This window comes from Sciurus carolinensis, chromosome 2, assembly GCF_902686445.1.
Source record: "Sciurus carolinensis chromosome 2, mSciCar1.2, whole genome shotgun sequence".
In the NCBI taxonomy this organism is placed as follows: Eukaryota; Metazoa; Chordata; class Mammalia; order Rodentia; family Sciuridae; genus Sciurus; species Sciurus carolinensis.
This window is the reverse complement of record NC_062214.1, coordinates 109,752,771-109,778,095: the sequence shown is the minus strand read 5'-3', so window position 1 is coordinate 109,778,095 and position 25,325 is coordinate 109,752,771. Positions and strand designations below refer to the sequence as shown.

At 36.4% G+C, this 25,325-nt stretch overlaps 1 protein-coding gene across 2 annotated transcripts in view; it reads right to left on the bottom strand.

Moving 5' to 3' along the window:
- The window catches only part of Ttbk2 (tau tubulin kinase 2), a 169,934-nt gene that overhangs the window by 64,000 nt on the left and 80,609 nt on the right, over nucleotides 1–25,325 (bottom strand). For both annotated transcript variants that reach the window (XM_047538644.1, XM_047538645.1), the window contains one exon: nucleotides 14–87. In XM_047538644.1, the coding sequence (XP_047394600.1) occupies nucleotides 14–87 (74 nt within the window). The remainder of the gene's footprint in view (nucleotides 1–13; nucleotides 88–25,325) is intronic.

Genomic DNA, 25,325 nt, shown 5'->3' with positions numbered 1-25,325 from the left:
CAAGGCAACCTACCTGCAATTGCATGACCACATAGTTGAATCGATCATTCCTCCCACAGCCAATAAATCTACAAACATGGTCTTTCCCTGGATAAAAAAATATAAAAGGAAGAAAACAGTGGAAAAGGATATAATATGGTTTCTCTTCTTTAAAAAAATCAATAATTTATTTTCTGTACAGTGTTTTATGATTTAATGTAAAAATGTTTTGAGATTTAAGGATAGGAAATTTATATTATTCAAATTTTTTACCTATCCACCCCAGCTTCTGTACTGTTCCTTCTGCAAATACATGTTGTTGAGTGAATAAACAAATGAATAAATCAATGAAGAAACAAACAAATAGTAATTTATTCAGAAAGGAAAAGATTAAAAGGTCATTTCAGCTCAACCTGCTCAGATGTGATTCATAAGAAAGCACAGAGAAGCCATAAATAAGAACATTAGAAATATACATACTGAATTTTAGATACATTCTGCCATTCACTAATATATAACTTCACCAAATTACATCATTTTTCTGAACCTAACTGACTTACAGATTAGGCCAGCAGTTTTCCAACTGAATTCCATGTGTGAAAATCCAAGGATGTGCTGGTTGGGATATGGAGGAGGATCAGAGGCAGAGGAGGTAGAAATCTGGGATCTGATTTAAACAAACAAAAGCATGCCACAGTCTAAAAAATGGATCAAGCCTGGTAAGTTCAAGACCAGAAAAAGGCATCTGGCTGGAACGTTGTAAATGAGGGGGATGGAGAGCAGAATAAGATAGTGCTGAAGAAGCAGATAAGCACCAGATCCTGAAGGATCTTGTACTCATGTTGAAAAATTAATGACCTACACTGAACCACATGGATAGGTCAGTATCTTCCAAACCTGGTTGCTTATCAAAACTATCTGGGAAACTTTTTAAAGATTCCTAAGTTCAGGCTGTTTGTGGCTCAGTGGTAGAGAACTTGACTAGCACGCGTGAGGCATTGGGTTTGATCCTCAGCACCACCTAAAAATAAATAAATAAAATAAAGGTATTGTGTCCATCTACAACTAAAGAAAAAATTTTAAAAGATTCCTAAATTCTATACTGAGTCAGAATCTGTGGGGGAAATAAAGAATATGATCTTTTCAAAATTCTCTAAATGATCCAAAAGCAGGCAGAACATGGATGGATACTGGAAAATACTACTGGACAATGAGAAAGATCTAAAAGTTTTGTTTTATTTTGTGTAGTACTGGGGATTGAACACAGGAGCACTTTACTGCTGAGGTACATCCCCTGCCCTGTTTTGTTTTGTTTTGAGGCAGGGTCTCCCTAAGTTACTAAGGCTGGCCTTGAACTTGCGATCTTCCTGCCTCTGTCTCCTGAGTGACTAAGATTACAAGTGTTCACCACCATACCAGGACTAAAATATTTTTAGATAAGGAATCACTACTATAGTACCACATTTTAGAATATCATGTATTGGCGGTAAGGATGTCAGACTCAGGAAAGGTCCACTCTAAGAGAGGCAGAGAAGTTGCCCTGGGAACAATAACAATATCCTGGGAGAGTGAAGAAGAGGGTTGAACTCTGTAAGTATTATAGTAGAAATAGATTAAATAGGATAAATCTGAGAGATAACTAAACATGTAGTTTCATTTAACTGGTATAATTAAAATGAAAACTATTGAAATAAGAGAATAAAATAGGTTGTATATACTTTAAGGGATAAAGAATGCCAGCTTTGAGGACAATGCAAACTGAATTCAGTAGAAAATTATAATTTTAGGCCTGGTGCGGAGACAAAAAGACTGAGCTCCAGATATACCATTATCATGGAAAATAGATGGAACCACAAATGCAGATGGAAGATCAATAAGTAAAAGAACAAAAAAAAAAAAAGAAAGAAAAAAAGAAATTTTAGAATGTAATTCTGGAAAAAGCATAACTTAAAGCCTGAGCAAAAATAAAAGAGCCCCTCAAGGAAATAGAGGAATAATAGTTCAAGAGATAGGAGAAAACTCTGAGAAAGGGGTATCACAAACTATGGAAGTGACCAATGACAAAAACTATAGAAAGGCTAGGAAGTGCTCCCTCATAAACAATTAGGCCTGTTGTCACCATTGATTGGAAGAAAGAAACCAATTTATAATATGTTAAGGAATATGTGACACGATGTCAGATAATCTTTGAAGAAGCTTGCTTGCAAAATGAGGAAGAACGATAAGTCACAGACTATAAGACCAAGATTTGGTACACTGATGAAAAGCAAAACCAGTTTTAGAAAGAATTTGTCCACTGACTAACTCAAAATATTAATACAATAAAGACACATTTAATAATTTCATGCTTCTTTTTTGTATCTGGGTTACCAATTATCACAATTTTCTCATTCTCTGTGCTTTTGTTAAAAATAAACTAGCAAGAATGGGTACAATGGGAACATAATTCCCAGTGTACAAAATACACATTGATCATTCCACATTTATTTTACAAGTAATTGCAAAACTATATCATCTAGCCAGGACAGTGGCTCATGCCTATTATTCCAGCTGCTCAGGAGGCTGAGGCAGGAGGATTACAAGTTTCAAGGTCAGCCTTGGCAACTTAATGAGACCTTGTCTCAAAATTTAAAAAAGGGCTGGAGATATAGTGGTAGAGCATTCCAAGGTTCAAACCCCAGTCCGCCCCTCCCCACAAAAAAAAAACTATCATCTAGTAGACTGAACAATGAAAGGATCAATAACCAAAATTTTCCTCTGCTTCACAGAAACAATTAAAACGTTTAATTAGTCCTTTAATTATTTATTCTTCAAGATTCCACTTTCAGGCTTTAGGTGTAGGTCAATAGTATAACACTTGCCTATCAAGCATATGGCCCTGGGTTCAAAGACCCCCCCACCACTAGGAAAAACAAAGACTCCACTTTCCTGTCATGTAACATTTTAAATGCAGTACCTCTATGACAAAGATATCTAAAAACAGAAGGCCAAGCTAGATTTCATTCCTCTTGGAATGCTTCTTTTACAATAAACATTGTAAATTATATCAAAACATTATTTATCTCTTAATACCAAAATTACCCTACTTTTAAAAATAAAAAAACATTTGAATAAAAGAAGTTGAGCCAGGCAGGGTGGTGCACGCCTGCAATCCCCCCAGTAATCCCAGCAGCTTGGGAGGGTGAGGCAAGAGAATCGGACTGCAAGTTCAAAGCCAGCCTCAGCAAAAAATCGAGGCAATAAGCAATTCAGTAATACCCTGTCTCTAAATAAAATACAAAATAGGGCTGGGGATGTGGCTCAGTGGTCAAGCTCCCCTGAGTTCAATCCCCAGTACCCAACCCCCCAAAAAAGAAAGAAATTGAACAGACAGTAGATCCTTTATTGAGAAATCAAAGTCAGTATCAAATTTTCTAGGATTCAAATGTATATTCATCATTTTAGGTAAGAATTAAATAAATTCTTGTGCTGGGGCTGTAGTTCAGTGGTACAGTGCTTGCCACACATGCATGGAGCACTGGATTCAATCCTTAGCACCACATAAAAATAAACACAAAAAGATATTGTGTTCATTTACAACTAAAAAAAATTTTTTTTTAAATTAAATAAGTTCTTTTTTTCTTTTTCTTTTTCTTTTTTGGCACTGGGACTTGAACCACTGAGCTACATCCCCTGTCTTTTTTATTTTTTCTTTAGAGAAAGGGTCTTGCTATGTTGGTGAGGGTGTTGCTAAATTGCTAATGCTACCCTTGAACTTAAATTTTTTCTCAAAAAACTCTACACCAAGAATACAAATAATCCAATCAACAAATGGGCTAAGGAAATGAACAGACACTTCACAGAAGATCTACAAGCAATCAACAGATATACGAAAAAATGTTCAACATCCCTAGTAATAAGAGAAATGCAAATCGAAACTACCCTAAGATTCCATCTCACCCCAATTAGAATGGCGATTATCAAGAATACAAGCAACAATAGGTGTTGGAGAGGATGTGGGGAAAAAGGTACACTCATACATTGCTGGTGGGGTTGCAAACTAGTGCAGCCACTCTGGAAAGCAGTGTGGAGATTCCTCAGAAAATTTGGAATGGAACCATCATTTGACCCAGCTGTCCCACTCCTCCACTTACACCCAAAGGACTTAAAATCAGCATACTAAAGAGATGCAGTCACATCAATGTTCATAGCTGCTCAATTCACAATAGCCAGATTGTGGAACCAACCTAGATGTCCTTCAACTGATGAATGGATAAAGAAACTGTGGTATATATATACAATGGAATATACTCAGCCATAAAGAATAATAAAATTATGGCACTTGCAGGCAAATATATGAAATTGGAGAATATCATGCTAAGTGAGATAAGCCAATCTCAAAAAACCAAAGGACGAATGATCTCGCTGATAAGCGGATGATGACACATAATGGGGGTGGGAGGGGGCAAGAATGGAGGAAGGAGGGACTGTACACAGGGAAAAGAGGGAAGGGAGGGGAGGGGGGAAGGAAAAAAATAACAAAATGAATCAAACAACATTACCCTATGTAAATGTATGATTACACAAATGGTATGCCTTTACTCCATGTACAAACAGAGAAACAATATGTATCCCATTTGCTTACAATAAAAAAAAAAAAAATCCTTCTTCAGCCTCTCCAGTCCCTGGGATTTCAGGCATGCATCACCATGCCTGGCTTAAATTCTTGTCTCACTGCTGGGTATGGTAGCATACACCTATAATCCCAGCTATTTGGGAGGCTGAGGCAGGAGAATTGCAAGTTCAAGACCAGCCTTGGCAATTTAGTGAGCCACTAAGCAAATTAGCAAGACCCTGTCTTAAAATAAAAAAATAAAAAGAACTGGGGATGTGATTCAATGGTTAAGTGCTGTGGAGTTCAATCCTCAGGGGGGGGAAAAAAACAAGAGTTCTTGCCTTGTTTCATACTTTATGGCATCACATACGGCTGCTCATATATACATATATGTACATGCGACTAAAGAAACTACTTAATAAAGTTAGTTCAATAAAAATGTACATTTAGAAGTATGGGGAAATGATTTAATTAAACAATAACTCTTTACTACCACTTAGTGAAATTGTTAAAATAACTTTATTTATTTATTATTTGGTACTGGGATTGAATCCAGGGCAGTTTACCACTCAGCTACATCCCTAGCCCTTTTTAATTTTTTAGGATCTCACTAAATTGCTGAGGATGCCCTTGAACTTGTGATCCCTCTGCCTCAGTCTCCCAAGTCCCTGGGAATAAAGCAAGCACCACAGCACCCAGCTGTAGAAATAACTTATAATAATAAGTACATACTGAAATTAGCAGTCCATGAGGACAGGAACCATATCTATCTTGTCTTGGTACCTAAAACAATATCTAACAGAGTGAAATGTTCAATCAATATTTATGAATAAACAAATTAAGAGGAAATTACAGCTAATAAAATATGCATAATACGCACACAAAATATGCATTTTATGTGAGGTTCTATGTGTTTTACATGCATTTAATACTCGTAATAACATAAACATTAGTATTTTTTCTATTTTTCAAATATAGAAATGGAGGCTTACTGAGATTAAATTACTTCTTCCAAAATCATACAGCTAGAAAATGATGAAGCAGTGTGATTCCAGAGTCATTTTTCTTAATCATTAAGCCATAAAAAAATTGAAATAGATTTTAAATTTAAGTAACATCTTGTCAATAAATATTAAAACTAAAAGGGAAACTGCGTATGATGGTGCATACTTGCAATCCCCCCTAGGGAAATAAAGACTGTGACAGAATACATAGAAGACCTACTATGTGACAAGTACTAAACTAGGTAATAGGGAATACAAGAAAAATTAAGTCTATGCTCTCAAGGAGTTCACAGCCCATGTATGTACATCAAAAAATTAATGTACCCCCTGCTTCACTCTTTCTGCCAAGGATTGCTTTAGCTATTCTGGGTTTTTTATTCTTCCAGATGAATTTCATAATTGCTTGCTCTATTTCTATAAGGTACATCATTGGGATTTTAATTGGAATTGCACTGAATCTGTATAGCACTTTTGGTAGTATGGCCATTTTGACAATATTAATTCTTCCTATCCAAGAACATGGGAGATCTTTCCATCTTCTAAGGTTTTCTAGAGTGAAGCAGGGGGTATCGCAATACCAAATCTTCAACTCTACTACAAAGCAATAGTAACAAAAACGGCATGGTATTGGTACCAAAATAGAAAGGTGGATCAATGGTACAGAATAGAGGACACAGACACAAACCCAAATAAATACAATTTTCTCATACTAGACAAAGGGGCCAAAAATATGCAATGGAGAAAAGATAGCCTCTTCAACAAATGGTGCTGGGAGAATTGGAAATCCATATGCAACAGAATGAAACTAAACTCATATCTCTCACCATGCACGAAACTCAACTCAAAATCGATTAAGGACCTCGGAATCAGACCAGAGACCTTGCATCTTATAGAAGAAAAAGTAGGTCCAGAGCTTCAACATGTCAGCTTAGGACCAGACTTCCTCTACAGGACTCCCATAGCACAAGAAATAAAAGCAAGAATGAATAACTGGGATAGATTCAAACTAAATAGCTTTCTCTCAGCAAAGGAAACTATCAGCAATGCAAAGAAAGAGCCTACAGAGTGAGAGAAAATCTTTGCCAATCATACTTCAGATAGAGCAGTAATCTCCAGAATCTATAAAGAACTCAAAAAACTACACCAAGAATGCAAATAATCCAATCAACAAATGGGCTAAGAAAATGAATAGACACTTCACAGAAGAAGATCTACAAGCAATCAACAAACATATGGAAAAATGTTCAACATCTCTAGTAATAAGAGAAATGCAAATCAAAACCACCCTAAGATTCCATCTCACCCCAATTAGAATGGCGATTATCAAGAATACAAGCAACAACAGGTGTTGGAGAGGATGTGGGGAGAAAGGTACACTCATACATTGCTGGTGGGGCTGCAAACTAGTGCAGCCACTCTGGAAAGCAGTGTGGAGACTCCTTAGAAAACTTGGGATGGAACCACCATTTGACCCAGCTGTCCCACTCCTTGGCCTATAACCAAAGGACTTAAAATCAGCATATTAAAGAGATACAGTCACATCAATGTTCATAGCTGCTCAGTTCACAATAGCCAGATTGTGGAACCAACCTAGATGTCCTTCAATTGATGAATGGATAAAGAAACTGTGGTATATATATACAATGGAATATTACTCAGCCATAAAGAATGATAAAATTATGGCATTTGCAGGCAAATGGATGAAATTGGAGAATATCATGCTAAGTGAGATAAGCCAATCTCAAAAAACCAAAGGACGAATGATCTCGCTAATAAGTGGATGATGACACATAATGGGGGGTGGGAGGGGTTAGTGTTAGGGTTAGAGTTAGGGTTAGGGAGGGGGGCAAGAATGGAGGAAGGAAGGACTGTATAGAGGGAAAAGAGGGGTGGGAGGTGTGGGAGGGAAGGGAAAAAATAACAGAATGAATCAAACAACATTACCCTATGTATATTTAGGATTACACAAATGGTATGCCTTTACGCCATGTACAAACAAAGAAACAACATGTATCCCATTTGTTTACAATAAAAAAAATTAATGTAGTATGATGAATTCTATGTTATTATAGATAAAATGCAGTGAATATAGAGAAGATTTAAAATTTTTGTTTCTGAGGCTTTAAATGAAAGTTAAGTCACTAGATATCATTAGATTTTAAGTTGATGAGAAGAGCATCTTTTTTTCTCCCAGTACTGAGGACTGAACCCAGGGCTGTGGACATGGTAGGCAAGTGCTCTAGCCCTTGAACTACACCCCAGCCCTTTTTATTTTTATTTTGAGACAGGGTCCTGCTAAATTGCCTGGGCAGCCCTCAAACTTGCAATTCTCTTACATAAGTAAGTAAACATTTCCCAAGGTTCTATGAGTCCTTCTAGCAAATTAAGTCACAGAGAGGGTCATGCGAGCCATGGGTTGTAGCCAGTCAGTCAGAAGTAGACAAGATACTATTTGCAATTTGGTGACTGAAGGAGGGACTATCTTGTGGAGATGAGCCATCAACTATGGGATCTGATGCTATCTACCAGAACTTAACTGAATTATAGGATACTCAGTTGGTATCTGCTGGAGAACTGCTTGGTGTGTGAGGGGAAATTCCACACATACAGAAGAGTTTTTGAGAGTAAAAGGAAAAAATATTTTCTTTTCTCTTGTAGCCACATTAAAGAATTCAGATTCAACTCATTATTAGATAATGGGAGAAGGAGGTTTCCAGAATTTTCAAGCATGAGAGCTACATGATCTGAATTGTTTTGGAAAGGAAATGTTCATTTTTTTTTTTTTTTTTTTTTTTTGCACTGCTAGGGATTGAACTCAGGGTCTGACACATGCTAGGCAAGTGGCTACCACCAAGCTATATTCCCAGCCCTTGCTGTTCACCTTTAGATTCTGATTTGCCGAAGAAATGGGAAGCAAGGATATCAATTAGGAGGTTAATGCAATAGTCCAAGTAAAACATGCAAGTCTAAACTAAAGAAGTGGAAGTGAGAATTTAAAAAGATTTCAAGGGCCTGGGGTTGTAGCTCAGTGGTGGAGCATTTGCCTCTCACGTGTGAGGCACTGGGTTCGATCCTCAGCACCACATAAAAATAAGTAATAAAATAAAGATATCATGTCCATGTACAACTAAAAAATATTTTAAAAAATAAAAATTAAAAAAAAAGATTTCAAATAAAGATTTAAGAGACAGGGTTGATATTGTGAGAGAGTCATGCCATTAACATAGATCAAATATGTTTGTCTTTCCACAATGTCAGAATTTATTGAATAACAATAAATTTACAAAGTTACAGCACTCTTGTTTAAAATTGTGGTTCTATTGAGTTATACATGACAAAAGAATGCATTTTGATTCACTGTACACAAATGGAGTACAACTTTTCATTTCTGTGGTTGTACAATGTAGAGTCACACCATTCATGTAATCATACATGTACATAGGGTAATGATGTTTTGTCTCATTCTACCCATCTTTCCCCACCCAGACCCTCCCCTCCCCTCATATAATCCAACATTCCTCCATTCTTTCCTTACCCCTCCACCCCACCCATATGTATCAGCATTCACTTATCAGAGAAAACATTCAGCCTTTGGTTTTGGGGTACTGGCATATTTCACTTAGCACGATATTCTCCAACTCCATCCATTTACCTGCAAATGCCATAAATTTTATTCTTCTTAATGGTTGAGTAATATTCCATTGTGTATATATACCACAGTTTCTTTATACATTCATCTATTGAAGGGCATCTAGGTTGGTTCCACAATCTAGGTATTGTGAATTGAGTTGCTATAAACACTGATGTGGCTGTGTCACTGTAGTATGCTGATTTTAAGTCCTTTGGGTATAAACCGAGCAGTGGGACAGCTGAGTCAAATGGTGGGTCCATTCCAAAGTTTCTGAGGAATCTCCACACTGCTTTCCAGAGTGGCTGCACCAATCTGCAATTCCACCAGCAATGTATGAGTGATTCCAAAGTTTCTGAGGAATCTCCACACTGCTTTCCAGAGTGGCTGCACCAATCTGCAATTCCACCAGCAATGTATGAGTGTGCCTTTCCCCCCACATCCTTGCCAACACCTACTGTTGCTTGTATTCTTGATAAATGTCATTCTAATTGGAGTGAGATGAAATCTTAGGGGAGTTTTGATTTGCATTTTTCTAATTACTAGAGATGAACATTTTTTCATATATTTGTATATTTCATATATTGTATATGTGTATTTTCATATATTTGTATATTGATTGTATATCTTCTTCTGTGAAGGGTCTGCTCAGTTCCTTAGCCCATTTATTGACTGGTATTTTTGGTGTTAAGTTTTTTTAGTTATTTATAAATTCTGGAGATTAGTGCTATATCTGAAGTGCATGTGGCAAAGATTTTCTCCCACTCTGTAGGCTCTTTCTTCACATTATTATTTCCTTTGCTGAGAAAAAGCTTTTTAGTTTGAATCCATCCCATTTATTGATTTTTGCTTTTATTTTTAACACTTTGGGAGTCTTGTTAAGGAAGTCTGTTCCTAAGCCAAAGTGATGGAGATTCGGGCCTACTTTTTCTTCTATTTGGTGCAGGGTCTGGTCTAATTCCTAGGTCCTTGATCCATTTTGAGTTGAATTTTGTGCAGGGAGGGAGATAGGGATTTAATTTCATTTTACTGCATATGGATTTCCAGTTTTGCCAGCACCATTTGTTGAAGAGGCTACCTTTTCTCCATTTTATGTTTTGGCACCTTTGTCTAGTATGAGGTAACTATACTTATGTGGGTTTGTCTTTGTGTCTTCTATTCTGTACCACTGATCTACTTTCTATTCTGTACCACTGATCTACCTATTTTGGTGTCGTTTTATTACTGTTGTTCTGTAGTATAGTTTAAGATCTGGTATTGTGATTCCTCCTACATCACTCTTCCTGCTAAGGACTGCTTTGGCTATTCTGGGTCTCTTATTCTTCCAAATGAATTTCATGATTGCTTTCTCTATTTCTATGAGGCATGTCATTGGGATTTTAATAGGAATTGCATTGACTCTGTATGGTGCTTTTGGTAATATGGCCATTTTGACAATATTAATTCTGCCTATCCAAGAACATGGGAGATCTTTCCATCTCCTAAGATTTTCTTTAATTTCTTTCTTTAGTGTTCTACAATTTTCATTGTAGAGGTCTTTCACCTCTTGTTAGATTGATTCTCAAGGTTTTTTTTTTTTTTATGCTATTGAAGTTACACTACTCTTATTGGTTGTAATTCTCCAAGTACTGGAGAATTACAAGTACTGGGTCACTGTAGTTATAAGCTGGGAAATTCAAAAGCTCTTTTATTCCAATCTTAACTACTAATATTCATATATTCAACTCATACATTATAATTCACACAATGATATATATAGGTTACAAAAAGGCTAGGGAAGGGTTAAGGTGTACACAGGGGTTTCAGGAGGCAGAACTAAGAACAAGTGAAAAGAGCAGATACTAAATGCAAACAAATCACTATAAGTGGTCAGATAAGATTATAAGACCAAGAATTTGTTCAGGGCACTAAGCTGCCAGACCACAGAACTTATTCTAGGCCAGAGTACAGACAATAGGCAGGTGATAAGTGGGTCATGACAAGGAGGTAAATAACAGCTGAGTTGAAGCTTGAGGACAGAGAGTCTGAGTTTCTTTGCCTGTTAACCTCATGATACATCCATCAAATAGTCTGATGGATAACAGATCAATGTATACCACCATAACCAGTCTTGGGGTACTTCTTTTATGGGTCTCAGGTGACAGGGTTGCTTTATTCAGTCATCTGGTGTGTTTGATAAGCTCATGGCCCTAGTTTTTCTGATATAAGATTATATCAGATGGGATATATAATATTCCCATGCATCCACATGCTTCTGATTTAATTTAATAAATTCACAGGTGTTCACTTTTATCAGCACAATTAATTTGTCAGATTGTGCCTATAGTTGTGTTATGCAGATGGTGGTTGTTCACTTGTACAAACAAGCTATAGAGTCATTCTACCTTGGCACTTGTACTCAAAATGGAATAACTCATGGAGAATTACCGCTTTACAAAATGGAGTAACACCAGCTGGACATAATGGCATATGAATATGATCCCATTAATTTGGGAAGCTGAGGCAAGAAGATTGCAAGTTCGAGGTCAGACTCTGCAACTAAGCAAGACCCTGTCTCAAGACAAAAAATAAAAGGGGTGGGAATGTAACTAAGTGGCAAAGCATCCTGGGTTCATTCTCCAATACTGCCAAAGGGGGGGGGAAAAAGTAACTCAGGGTTAGGCACAGCCTGATTGAGGCAAGACACAGCTTGCTGTCCATACCATATGCCAGGCCCTGAATTCCATTCCTACCACCACCACCACCACCAAAAAAAAAAAAAAAGAATCAGGTTGCTGTAAATTCCAGATACCCAGGAGACTGAGGCAGAAGGATTATAAGTTTGTAAAAAATTACCCAGTACTGCAAAAAATAATAATAAAAATTTTTAAGAGTCTTGAGTAGAATCCAGATACCAGAACTATACCAATTTTTATGACAAATCAGGCAGTGTACTAGAGGTCATGTCTAGTTAGAAAACCAATAGCAACAAAAACAGTCATACACTATGCATCACTAGGATTGATCATAATTCTCCATTCACAAAAACAGCATTATTCAATTTTATATGTAATAAGACTAGAAGAGAGATTCAGAAATAGTACAGGAACTCAAAATCTGTGGTTAAATCATCTTATAAACTTTCAGAACTGCTACTATAGAAGACTTTTAAATAATCTCCATGTTATCCTAGAGTAAGACTATCCTATGTAGAAATGATGTTCAACTCCAAGCCAACCCTCATTTTATCCCTACTTGATTAATTCCTATAGACTGTCAAAACTGCACAAAAGGGCTGGGGAGATAGCTCAGTTGGTAGACGTGCTTGCCTCACAAGCACAAGGCCCTGGGTTCAATCCCTAGCACCGAAAAAAAAAAAAAAAAACTGCACAAAAAATCATCAGAATATAATATATGAACTTAGTTTCAGCATCTTTATGCTATACTGCATTTGCTTGCTTAATCTGACCCCTAGAGGCTGTAAGCATTTCAAAAACAGGGACTCTAATACCCAGTTTTGCATAAGACTCATACTAAGAAGTCTATAAATAAGTACGAAGTGAGTAAACAAACACATACCTAAGTTTATTAATAACAGTTTTGTGTGTGTGTGCACGCATGTGTGATGCTAAGCACTGGACCCCAGGGCCTTACACCCAGGGCCTCACACATGCCTCTCTACCACTGAGCTATACCCTCTAGCCCTATAACAGCTTTACTGAAATATTAATGTAGGGCAAAATTCACCAATTTAAAGTGCAACTCAATGATTTTCAGTGTATTCATAAAGTTACACAACTACCAACATGATTAATATTAGAACATTTTCATCTGGTCCCTCCAAAAAAACCAAACAAACAAAAAAAAAACCAGACCCATTAGTCCATTAGTGGTCACTTCCCATTTCTCTCCAAATCTCCCAGATCTATAAGAACTAATGTACTTTCTATCTCTATAGATTTGCCCATTCTGAGCATTTCATACAAATGGAATTGTATAATAAGTTCTTTTGTGAATGGGCATAATATGTTCAAGGTTTTACCTATGTTGTTACATGTATTAGCACTTCTTTTGTCAGTAATGTTTCATTGTATAGATAACTCACATTTTGTTCATTCACTCAAGAGTTGATTGTCCATTTGGGTGTCCTACTTTTTGACTATGATGAATAATGATGCTATGAACACTCCTGTACAAGTCTTTGTGTGGACATACACTTTCAATTCTCTTGGGAATATACTGGGAGAGGCATTGTTGGGTCATATAATAATTATATGTTTGATTTTTTTCAGTAACTTCCAGACTGTTCTGCAAAGGAACTGTATAATTTTATATTCCCATCAATAATGTTATGAGGGTTCTAATTTCTCCACATCTTCACCAAAACCTCTTGTCTTTTTTGATTATAGCCATCCAAGTAGGAGTAAAGTGGCATCTCAGTGTAGTTTTAATTTACGTTTACATCACGACTAATTATCCTGAGCATCTTTTCATGTGCTTTTTGACTACCTCTTTACCTTCTTTGGAAAATGTCTATTCAGATTCTTCGGTGCTAGGGATCAAACCTAGGGCTTCACACATGCTAGGCAAGCCCTCTAACACTGAGCTAAATCTCAAGTCTCAGATCCTTTGCTGATTTTTTTAAATTGGGCTATTTGTCTCTCTATTACTGAGTCATAAGTTCTTTACATATTCAAGATAAAGTTCTTGTCCCTTTTGTGCTGACATAACAGAGTATCTGAGAGTAGAGAGTTTCTTTTTGTTGTTGTTGCGGGGAGAAAGGGGATTTAACCTAGGGGCACTTTAGCACTGAGCTACATCCCCAACCCATTTTTATTTTTTGAGACAGGGTCTTGCTAAATTGCAGAGGCTGGCCTCAAACTTGAGATCCTCCTGAGTGGCTTGGATTATAGGCAGATGCCAATGTGCCAAGCTATAAATTTAGCTCCTCCATTTAGAAATTTCATCCATTTTGAGTTAACACATAAAGTGTGATAAAGTTCCAACCTCATTCTTTTATATTTGGATATCAGATCCAATTGTCCTGGCACCATGTGTTGAAAACTAGTTTTCCCCCATTAAAATGCCTTTTTCTGGAACCACTGCCAAAAATCACAAGACTATAATGTGACAATTTCTGAACTTTTGATTCTTAAAACTTTGTTTTTCTTCTTCTTTCCTTTTTTTTTTTCTTTTCCCTTTTCTTTCTTTCTTTTTTTTTTTTTTTAATACTGGAGATTGAACCCAGAGGTACTTTACTACTAAACCATGTCCCCAGCCTCAGTCTTGTGAGTTGTTGGGATGTACCACCACACCCTGCTTACAAATTTTTATTTATTTATTTTTGTACTACTGGTGAGTGAACCCAGGGGGTGATCTACCATTGAGCTATGTCCAGTTCTTTTGTATTTTATTTTGAGAAAGGGTTTTTCTAAATTGTCGAGGCTAGCGTCAGACTTGCAATCCTCCTGCTTCAGTTTCCCTGGTAGCTGGGATTATAAGTGTGTACCACCATGCCTGGCTAGACTCTCAATTTTATTTCGCTGATCTATATGTCTACCTTTATGCCAATACCATACTGTCCTGATTAATGTCACTCTGTAGTAAGTTTTGAAATCAGGAACCCTGATTTCAAAGTGCTTAAACTTTAAACTTTTAAAGTGCTTCAACTTTATTCTTTTCAAGCCTGTTTTGGTTGCTGGGCACAGTGGCACAAGGTTGCAATTCCAGTAACTCAGGATGCTGAGGTAGGAAGATCACAAGTTTGAGGCTAGTCTCAACAACCTTAGTGAGACTCTAAGCAGCTTAGCGACACCCTGTCTCAAAAAAAATTTTTTTAACTTAAAAAAGGGCTGAGGATGTAGCTCAGTTGTAAAGCACCCCTGATTCATCCCCAGTACATACATATATAAATATATAAATATATAAAGATTGTTTTGGTCATTTTTGGTCATTTGGGTCCCTTGTAATTCCATATGAATTTGAGGATCAGCTTGTCTACTTCTTCAAAAAAGTCAGCTGGGATTCTAATAGGTATTGTGTTGAATCTGTAGACCAATTTTAGGACACTTCCATTACACTAATATTAAGTTTTCCAATCTATGAATGTGAGATGTCTTCCATGTAGTTATGTCTTCATCAATTTTTTTCAACAATGTTTTGAAATTTGCAAAGTATAAATTTTGTGTTTCTGTTAAATTTATTACTAGGAATTTTTATTCTTTAGATGCTACTGTAAATGGAGTTGTTCTCTTAATTTCATTTCTGGATTGCTCATTGCTAATGGACAGAAATATAAGTGAATTTTGATACTGATGTCATATCCTGCAATCTCGCTAAACTTGTTTATTATATTTTTTAGATTTAAGATTTTCTACATATAAGATCATGTCTTGACTGAGACCTCCCACTCCTCAGTTTATAAGCAAAGGACTTAAAATTAGAATACTACAGTAACGCAGCCACATCAATGTTTTCAGCAGCCCAATTCACAAAAGCTAGATTGTGGAACCAACCTAGATGCCCTTCAACAGATGAATGGATAAAGAAACTGTGGGAGGATCCAAGATGGCGGCCTAGAGGGAGACTGCACCCCCGGTCGCTCCAGAACCCAGGAGTTAAGAAGGGGAGGCATTGAGAGACTCGGACTGAAGTGGAGCCACGGGTGAGTCTGCCCACTGGGTAAAGCTCAGCCCGGGTGGCAGGCCCAGATAGAGGTGGCTTAGCAGAGCCGGGCAGGGCAGCTTGAGTCTTCCCAAGGTAGTCTTCCACACTCCGGCAGTGGGCTCTTCCCACACGGCCAGCTGCACGGTGCAGGCCCACAGTGAGAGCATTTCCGCACAGAGCCAGTTCCAAAACGTGGAACCAGTAGGGGGCTAGGGGCAGTATTCTTCGAATGAGCTGCTTTATCAGATTCCTCCAAGACATCAGGCTACTGAAGGCTGGGAGGTGATACACTGGAAATCTACTGGGACACTATAAGCCAATAGTGGAAAACTGCAATATCTCAGGGTCCCACTGACAACTGACCATTATGAGAAAACAAGGGAAGAAAATGTCCCAAACAAACCTAGATACTACATCAATAAAACACAATGACAGCAGAGCAGAAGAAATGTCAGAAAGGGAGTTCAGAATGTACGTAATTAAAACGATCAGGGAAGCTAATGAGGAGATGAAAGAGTAAATGCAGGCATTGAAGGAGGAGATGAAAGAGCAAATGCAGGCATTAAATGATCGCACCAATCAACAGTTAAAAGACCAAATACGGGAAGCAAGAGATCATTTCAATAAAGAGTTAGAGATACTGAAAAAAAAACCAAACTGAAATCCTTGAAATGAAGGAAACAATAAACCAAGTTAAAAACTCCATAGAAAGCATAACCAATAGGATAGAACACCTGGAAGACAGAACCTCAGACATTGAAGACAAAATATTTAACCTTGAAAACAAAGTGGAACAAACAGAGAAGATGGTAAGAAATCATGAACAGAATCTCCAAGAACTATGGGATATCATGAAAGGCCAAATTTGAGAATTATTGGGATTGAGGAAGGCTTAGAGAAACAAACCAAAGGAATGAACAATCTATTCAATGAAATAATAACAGAAAATTTCCCAAATCTGAAGAACGAAATGGAAAACCAAGTACAAGAGGCTTATAGAACTCCAAACATACAAAATTACAACAGACCCACACCAAGGCACATTATTATGAAAATACCTAACATACAAAATAAAGACAGAATTTTAAAGGCCGCGAGAGAAAAGAATCAAATTACATTCAGAGGGAAACCAATAAGAATATCAGCAGATTTTTCAATCCAGACCCTAAAAGCTAGAAGGGCCTGGAACAACACATACCAAGCCCTGAAAGAAAATGGATGCCAACCAAGAATCTTATACCCAGCAAAACTTACCTTCAAATTTGACGATGAAATAAGATCCTTCCATGATAAACAAAAGCTAAAGGAATTTACAAAAAGAAAGCCAGCATTACAGAACATTCTCAGCAAAATATTCCATGAGGAAGAGATGAAAAACAACGATGCAAATCAGCAACAGGAGGCGCTAGCCTAAAGGAATAGCCAAATAAAGGAGAAACCAAATCATGTCAAAAACAAATATGAGTCAATTGACTGGGAATACAAATCATATCACAATAATAACCCTGAATGTTAATGGCCTGAATTCATCAATCAAAAGACACAGACTGGCAGATTGGATTAAAAAGAAAAATCCAACAATATGCTGCCTGCAAGAGACTCATCTCATAGAAAGAGATACCCATAGACTAAAGGTGAAAGGATGGGGAAAAACATACCATGCACACGGACACAGCAAAAAAGCTGGAGTATCCATCCTCATCTCAGATAATGTGGACTTCAAACCAAAACTAGTCAGAAGGGATAAAGAAGGACATTACATGCTGCTTAAGGGAAGCATAAATCAGCAAGACATAACAATCATAAATATCTATGCCCCGAACATTGGCTCATCCACGTACGTCAAACAAATCCTTCTCAATTCCAGAAATCAAATAGACCACAACACAATAATACTAGGCGATTTTAACACACCTCTCTCACCACTGGATAGATCGTCCAAACAAAAATTGAATAAAGAAACTATAGATCTCAACAACACAATCAGCAATTTAGACTTAACGGACATATATAGAATATACCATCCAACAAAGAATGAATACACTTTCTTCTCAGCAGCACATGGATCCTTCTCTAAAATAGACCATATTTTATGCCACAAAGCTACTGTTAGTAAATACAAGAAGATAGAGATACTACCTTGTACTCTATCAGATCATAATGGATTGAAATTAGAAATAAATGACAGAATAAAAAACAGAAACTTCTCCAATACCTGGAGACTAAATAATACACTATTATATGATGAATGGATAACAGAAGACATCAGGAGGGAAATTAAAAAATTCTTAGAAGTAAACGAGAACAAAGACACATCATATCAAAATCTCTGGGACACTATGAAAGCAGTACTTAGAGGAAGATTTATTTCATGGGGTGCATTCAAAAAAAGAAGTAGAAATCAACAAATAAACGAGTTAACACTACAGCTCAAAGCACTAGAAAAAGAAGAGCAGACCAATACCAAAAGTAGTAGAAGACAGGAAATAGTTAAAATCAGAGCCGAAATCAACGAAATCGAAACAAAAGAAACAATCGGAAAAATTAATAAAATAAATAGTTGGTTCTTTGAAAAAATAAATAAAATTGATAAACCCTTAGCCACACTAACAAAGAGAAAGAGGGAGAAAACTCAAATTACTAAAATTCGGAATGAACAAGGAAACATCACAACAGACACGAGTGAAATACAAAACATAATTAGGAGCTATTTCGAAAATCTATACTCCAACAAAACAGAAAACCTTGAAGACATCAACAAATTTCTAGAGACATATGAACTACCTAAACTGAACGAGGAGGACATACACAACTTAAATAAACCAATTTCAAGCAATGAAATAGAAGAGGTCATCAAAAGCCTACCAACAAAGAAAAGTCCAGGACCAGATGGGTTCTCAGCCGAGTTCTATAAAACCTTTAAAGAAGAGCTCATTCCAATACTCCTCAAACTATTCCATGAAATAGAAGAGGAGGGAACCCTACCAAACTCGTTCTATGAAGCCAATATCACCCTGATACCTAAACCAGACAGAGACACATCAAGGAAAGAAAATTTCAGACCAATATCCTTAATGAACATCGATGCAAAAATTCTCAACAAAATTTTAGCAAATCGCATACAAATATATATTAAAAAGATAGTGCACCACGATCAAGTGGGTTTTATCCCAGGGATGCAAGGTTGGTTCAACATTCGGAAATCAATAAATGTCATTCACCATATCAACAGACTTAAAGTTAAGAATCACATGATTATTTCAATAGATGCAGAAAAAGCATTTGATAAAATACAGCATCCCTTCATGCTCAAAACACTAGAAAAAATTGGGGTAGTGGGAACATTCCTAAACATTATAAAGGCCATCTATGCTAAGCCCATGGCTAATATCATTCTAAATGGTGAAAAACTGAAAGCGTTCCCCCTAAAAACTGGAACAAGGCAGGGATGCCCTCTTTCACCGCTTCTATTCAACATCGTCCTTGAGACTCTAGCCAGAGCAATCAGACAAACCAAAGAAATTAAAGGGATACGAATAGGAAAAGAAGAACTCAAACTATCCCTGTTCGCTGATGACATGATTATATATTTAGAGGAACCTGGAAATTCCACCAGAAAACTTTTAGAACTCATAAGTGAATTCAGTAAAGTAGCAGGTTACAAGATCAATGCTCATAAATCCAATGCATTTTTATACATAAGTGATGAATCTTCAGAAAGAGAAATTAGGAAAACTACTCCATTCACAATAGCATCGAAAAAAATAAAATACTTGGGAATCAATCTCACAAAAGAGGTGAAAGACCTCTACAATGAGAACTACAGAACACTAAAGAAAGAAATTCAAGAAAACCTTAGAAGATGGAAAGATCTCCCATGTTCCTGGATAGGCAGAATTAATATCGTCAAAATGGCTATACTACCTAAAGTTCTATACAGATTCAATGCAATTCCAATTAAAATCCCAATGATGTACCTCGCAGAAATAGAGCAAGCAATTATGAAATTCATCTGGAAGAATAAAAAACATAGAATAGCTAAAGCAATCCTCAGTAGCAAGAGCGAAGCAGGGGGTATTGCAATACCAGATCTTCAACTATACTAGAAAGCAATAGTAACAAAAACGGCATGGTATTGGTACCAAAATAGACAGGTAGATCAATGGTACAGAATAGAGGACATGGACACAAACCCAAATAAATACAATTTTCTCATACTAGACAAAGGGGCCAACAATATGCAATGGAGAAAAGATAGCCTCTTCAACAAATGGTGCTGGGAAAACTGGAAAACTATATGCAATAGAATGAAACTAAACCCCTATCTCTCACCCTACACAAAACTCAACTCAAAATGGATCAAGGACCTCGGAATCAGACCAGAGACCCTGCATCTTATAGAAGAAAAAGTAGGTCCAAATCTTCAACTTGTTGGCTCAGGATCAGATTTCCTTAACAGGACTCCCATAGCACAAGAAATAAAAGCAAGAATAAACAACTGGGATAGATTCAAACTAAAAAGCTTTCTCTCAGCAAAGGAAACTATCAGAAATGTGAAGAGAGAGCCTACAGAGTGGGAGAATATCTTTGCCAACCATACCTCAGATAGAGCGCTAATTTCCAGAATCTATAAAGAACTCAAAAAACTCTACACGAAGAATACAAATAATCCAATCAACAAATGGGCTAAGGAAATGAACAGACACTTCACAGAAGAAGATGTACAAGTAATCACCAGATATATGAAAAAATGTTCAACATCCCTAGTAATAAGGGAAATGCAAATCAAAACCACCCTAAGATTTCATCTCACCCCAATTAGAATGGCGATTATCAAGAATACAAGCAACAATAGGTGTTGGCGAGGATGTGGTGAAAAAGGAACACTCATACATTGCTGGTGGGGTTGCAAATTAGTGCAACCACTCTGGAAAGCAGTGTGGAGATTCCTCAGAAAGCTTGGAATGGAAACACCATTTGACCCAGCTATCCCACTCCTTGGCCTATACCCAAAGGACTTAAAATCAGCATACTACAGAGATACAGCCACATCAATGTTCATTGCTGCTCAATTCACCATAGCCAGATTGTGGAACCAACCTAGATGCCCTTCAGTTGATGAATGGATAAAGAAACTGTGGCATATTTATACAATGGAATATTACTCCGCAATGAAGAATGATAAAATTATGGCATTTGTAGGCAAATGGTCGAAATTGGAGAATATCATGCTAAGTGAGATAAGCCAATCTCAAAAAACTAAAGGACAAATGATCTCGCTGATAAGCGGATGAGGACATATAATGGGGGGTGGGAGGGGCTAGCATTAGGTTTAGGGTTAGGTTTAGAGTTAGGCTAAGGAGAGCAGTAAGAATGAAGGAAAGAAGGACTGTGTAGAGGGAAAAGAGGGGTGGGAGGGGTGGGAGGGGTGGGAGGGGTGGGGGGGAGGGGAAAAATATAATAAACATCATTACCCTATGTAAACGTAAAAAAAAAAAATAAAAAAAAATAAAAAAATAAAAAAATAAATAAAAAAAAGAAACTGTGGTATATATACACAATGGAATATTATTCAGCCATAAAGAATAATAATATTATGGCATTTGCAGGTAAATGGATGGAGTTGGAGAATATCATGCTAAGTGAAATAAGTTGATCCTAAAAAAACCAAAGGCCAAATGTTTCCCTGATAAGTGGAGGATGATACATGATGGAGGTGGAGGGGTGGGGAGTGAGAGAAGAATGGGGGAACTTTAGATTATGTAGAAGGAAATGAGAGGGAGAGAGGGTATGAAAAAACATGGAATGAGACAGACATCATTACCCTATGTATATGTATGATTACACGAATGGTATGAATCTACATCGTGTACAACCACAGAAATGAAATGATGTACCCCATTTGTGCACAATGAATAAAATGTGGTCTGTAAAAAATTTAAAAAATAGATTTTTTTTTAAATCATGTCATCTGCAAATAGAGTTTCACTTTTTTCCAAACTGGATACATTTTACTTCATTTTATTGTCTACTTGCCCTAGCTAGAACCTTCTATATAGCCAGAGACTTGAGAGACTGAGGCAGGAGAATCCCAAATTTGAGGCTAGCCTGGGGAACTTAGCAAGACCCAGTCTCAAAATTTTAAAAAATTAATTAAACTTTAAAAAGAGTTAGGGATATAGCTCAGAGGTACAGTACCCCTGGATTAAATCCCCAGTACCTCAAAAAGAACCTCTAGTACAATGGTGAATAAAATGGTGAGAGCAGAAATGCTTGCCTTCTTCCTGATCTTAAGGGGAAAACATTCTTTTACCATGTTAGGTATAGACTTTTCCTAATGCCCCTTTATTAGATTTAAGAAATTTCTCTCCATTCCTAGTTTGAACATTTTTGTCATGAAGGAGTGTTGGACTTTATTAATGGGTTTTCTGTGTGAGAAGAAACCCCATCAATGTGTGTTTTGTCCTTTATTTTCTTGATATGCTTCATTATATTAATTGAGTTGAATGAACCTACAATTCTGGAGATAAATCTCACTTAGCCATGGTGTGTATTATATGTCACCTGCTTTTGGTTGCATTGTGCTGAAGATTATTATTTTTATGTTCTTAAGAGATACTGGCCGATGGTTGTCATGGTTTGGAAATGGTTTCTATGTGTCTCCCAAAGTTTCATGTGTTGAAATTTAATCCTTATTGTTAACTATTGAGTGGGCAGAAACTTAATCTGACTATGGTATTTAGAAGTCGAGTTTTTGGGAAGTGATTAGGATTAGAAAAGGTCATTAGGGGGAAGCCCCCAAAACTCAATTCTGGTAGTTTTATAAGAGGAAGAGAGAGCCAGGTGTGGTGGTGCACGCCTGTAATCCCAGAAGCTGTTGATGTGGCTCAGAGGTCAAGTGCCCCTGAGTTCAATCCCTAGTACCAAAAAAAAAAAAAAAAAAAAAGAGAGAGAGAGAGACATGAAAATACATATACAAGACACACATACAAACACAAAGCTCCCTGTCTCTTCCCATGTGATGTCATGTAATACCTGGGAATTTTGCAGAAAGAAGACCATCACCAGAGGCAGTCCCTCAACTTTGGACATCCAGAACCATAAGCCAAAAATAGACCTCTTTTCTTTATAACTTACTCAATCTGTGGTACTGAGATATTAGCAACAGAAAACAGGCTAAGACAACAGTTTTCTTTTCTTCTTGTATGTTTGCCTGGTTTTGGTATTAGGGTAATAGAACCAATTGGAAAATGTTTCTGCCTCTTCTATTTTTTTAAGTGTTTATAAAAAAAAAAAACTGGCATTAATTCTTTAAATGTTTCGTAGAATTCATCAGTGAAGTAATGTGGGTGTTGCCATGCATTTGTTCATACTATTTCCTTATTATAATTCTTTTTCTTTCTTGTAAGGTCAGTAGTAAAGTTTCCTTTTTCATTCCTATTTTAGTAATTTCAGTCCTTTTATCTTGATCTGTCTAGCTAAAGGTATCCTTTTGTTAATTTTTTTCCCAAAAGATCAATTTTTAGTTCCCTGAATTTTCTCCATTGTTTTTCTCATCTCTGTTTTATTAATTTTCACTCTAATCTTTATTATTTCCTTCCTTCTACTTGCTTTAGGTTTTATTTGTTCTTCTTTTTATAGAGTCATAACATAGAAGGTTGGGTTATTGATTGGAAATCTTTCTGGTTTTTTACTATAGGTGTTTACTACTATAAATTTGCTTCTAAGTATTGCTTTAGCTGCATTCTTTAAGTTTTGGTACTCTGTTTTAATTAAGTTTTAATTTAAGCAAGGTATAGTGGCACACACCTGTGATCCCAGTGATTCAGGAGGCTGAGACAGTAGGATCATAAGGTTAAAGCCAATCTCAGCAACTTAATTCTTAATTTTTAACTTGAAATTAAAAAACAAAAAGGGTTGGGGATGTAGCTCAGTGGTAGAGCACCCCTGGGTTCAATCCACAGTATTTTAAAAAAATGTTTTAAAATCTCAACTCTACCACTTAATTATTTATGGAACCTTGAATAAGACTCACTTTCCTCAGTAGAGCTACTAAGATAATTTAATGATATATTTAATAAAGCATTTTCTTGATTAACTAGTGTATATTCTTCCCTACTAACAGTACCCTAATTTCCCTTGGGGAATTCTCTTAATTATATATTTGTTGTCTCAGTAAGCTTGATCCACACACAGGCCCAGAGTTGGACATTAATTGCTCTATGTCAATTAGAGTAATCCAGAAATTTCTCTTCTGTCATGGAGATCAGTTTGGTGATAGGAAAAAAACTAGATATTTAAGGTCTTAGACAATCAATGTATGCCATTTCTCTGACAAGTATAATTGTTTCAAGAAATTTCTAAGAAGAGCAAAATTCAATTTTTTTTGTTTGATAATTATGGAAAGAGATGATATTTAAAGAGAAAGGATATAGCTCTTTTCTAAGTCTTAACCACCTCTTAACTACACAGGAAACCAGCATGAGGATAAAGTCCTCAAAATGGAAGAGATAAACACAGGAAAATAAAATAATCACAGGTAAACCTATGCTTAAAGCTTATTCTACCTCTGGATCTTTAAGTTTTGTGTGCAGAAAAACTGCATAAGCTCATAAATTCAATTTTCAGTTAGTTTATTACTTACTCCTGCAACCCACATGAGAAATAACAACAGTACTTACTTCAAAGATTTAATGCACAGTTGAAATCAGCTAATGCATATCTAATACTTAATATACGGCCTGACACATAGTCAAGTGCTCAATATATGCTCCCTGTTAACATCAAAGTGTCATAACTCTGAGTACTAGTTTTGGAATGAGTCAGATTTGAGCTAAAATAATGACTCTTCTTATCACTTTAGTGACTGCACATTATTAAACTTCTCTTAGGCTCAATTTTCTCAGTTACAAATGGGGGAAAGCTTGGGCTAAGAATTAAATAAAATAATTAGAGTCAAGCGCAGTAGCATATATCTGTAGTCTCAGCTACTTGGGAGGCTAAGTCAGAAGGATATCTTGAGACCATGTGTTTGAGACCAGCCTAGACAACACAGGCAACATATTAAGACCCCATTTCAAAAAAAAAAAAAAATCAGACATTTAAATTAAATAATTAAAAAAAAATTTTTAAATAATGCTGGGCAAGAATGAATAACAAATAATGTTTCCTAAATTCAATATTATGTATGATAGGTACCAAACTGCTTTCAGAAGTTGTACTGATTTTTACTTCTACAAACAGGACATTGACAGAATTCATATTTCTCCACATTCTCATCCAAATATATGTGATCAGGCTTTTTCTTCAGGCAATGTCATTTTAAAAATTTTTATTGATGCATAATAATTATACACAATAGTGGGATTCATTGTGGCATAGTTGTATGTGCACATTGGTCAGGCTTTTTATTTTTGCTAACCTGATGGGTATGAAATAATGTGTTATTATAATTTTAATTCTTTTAATTACTAAT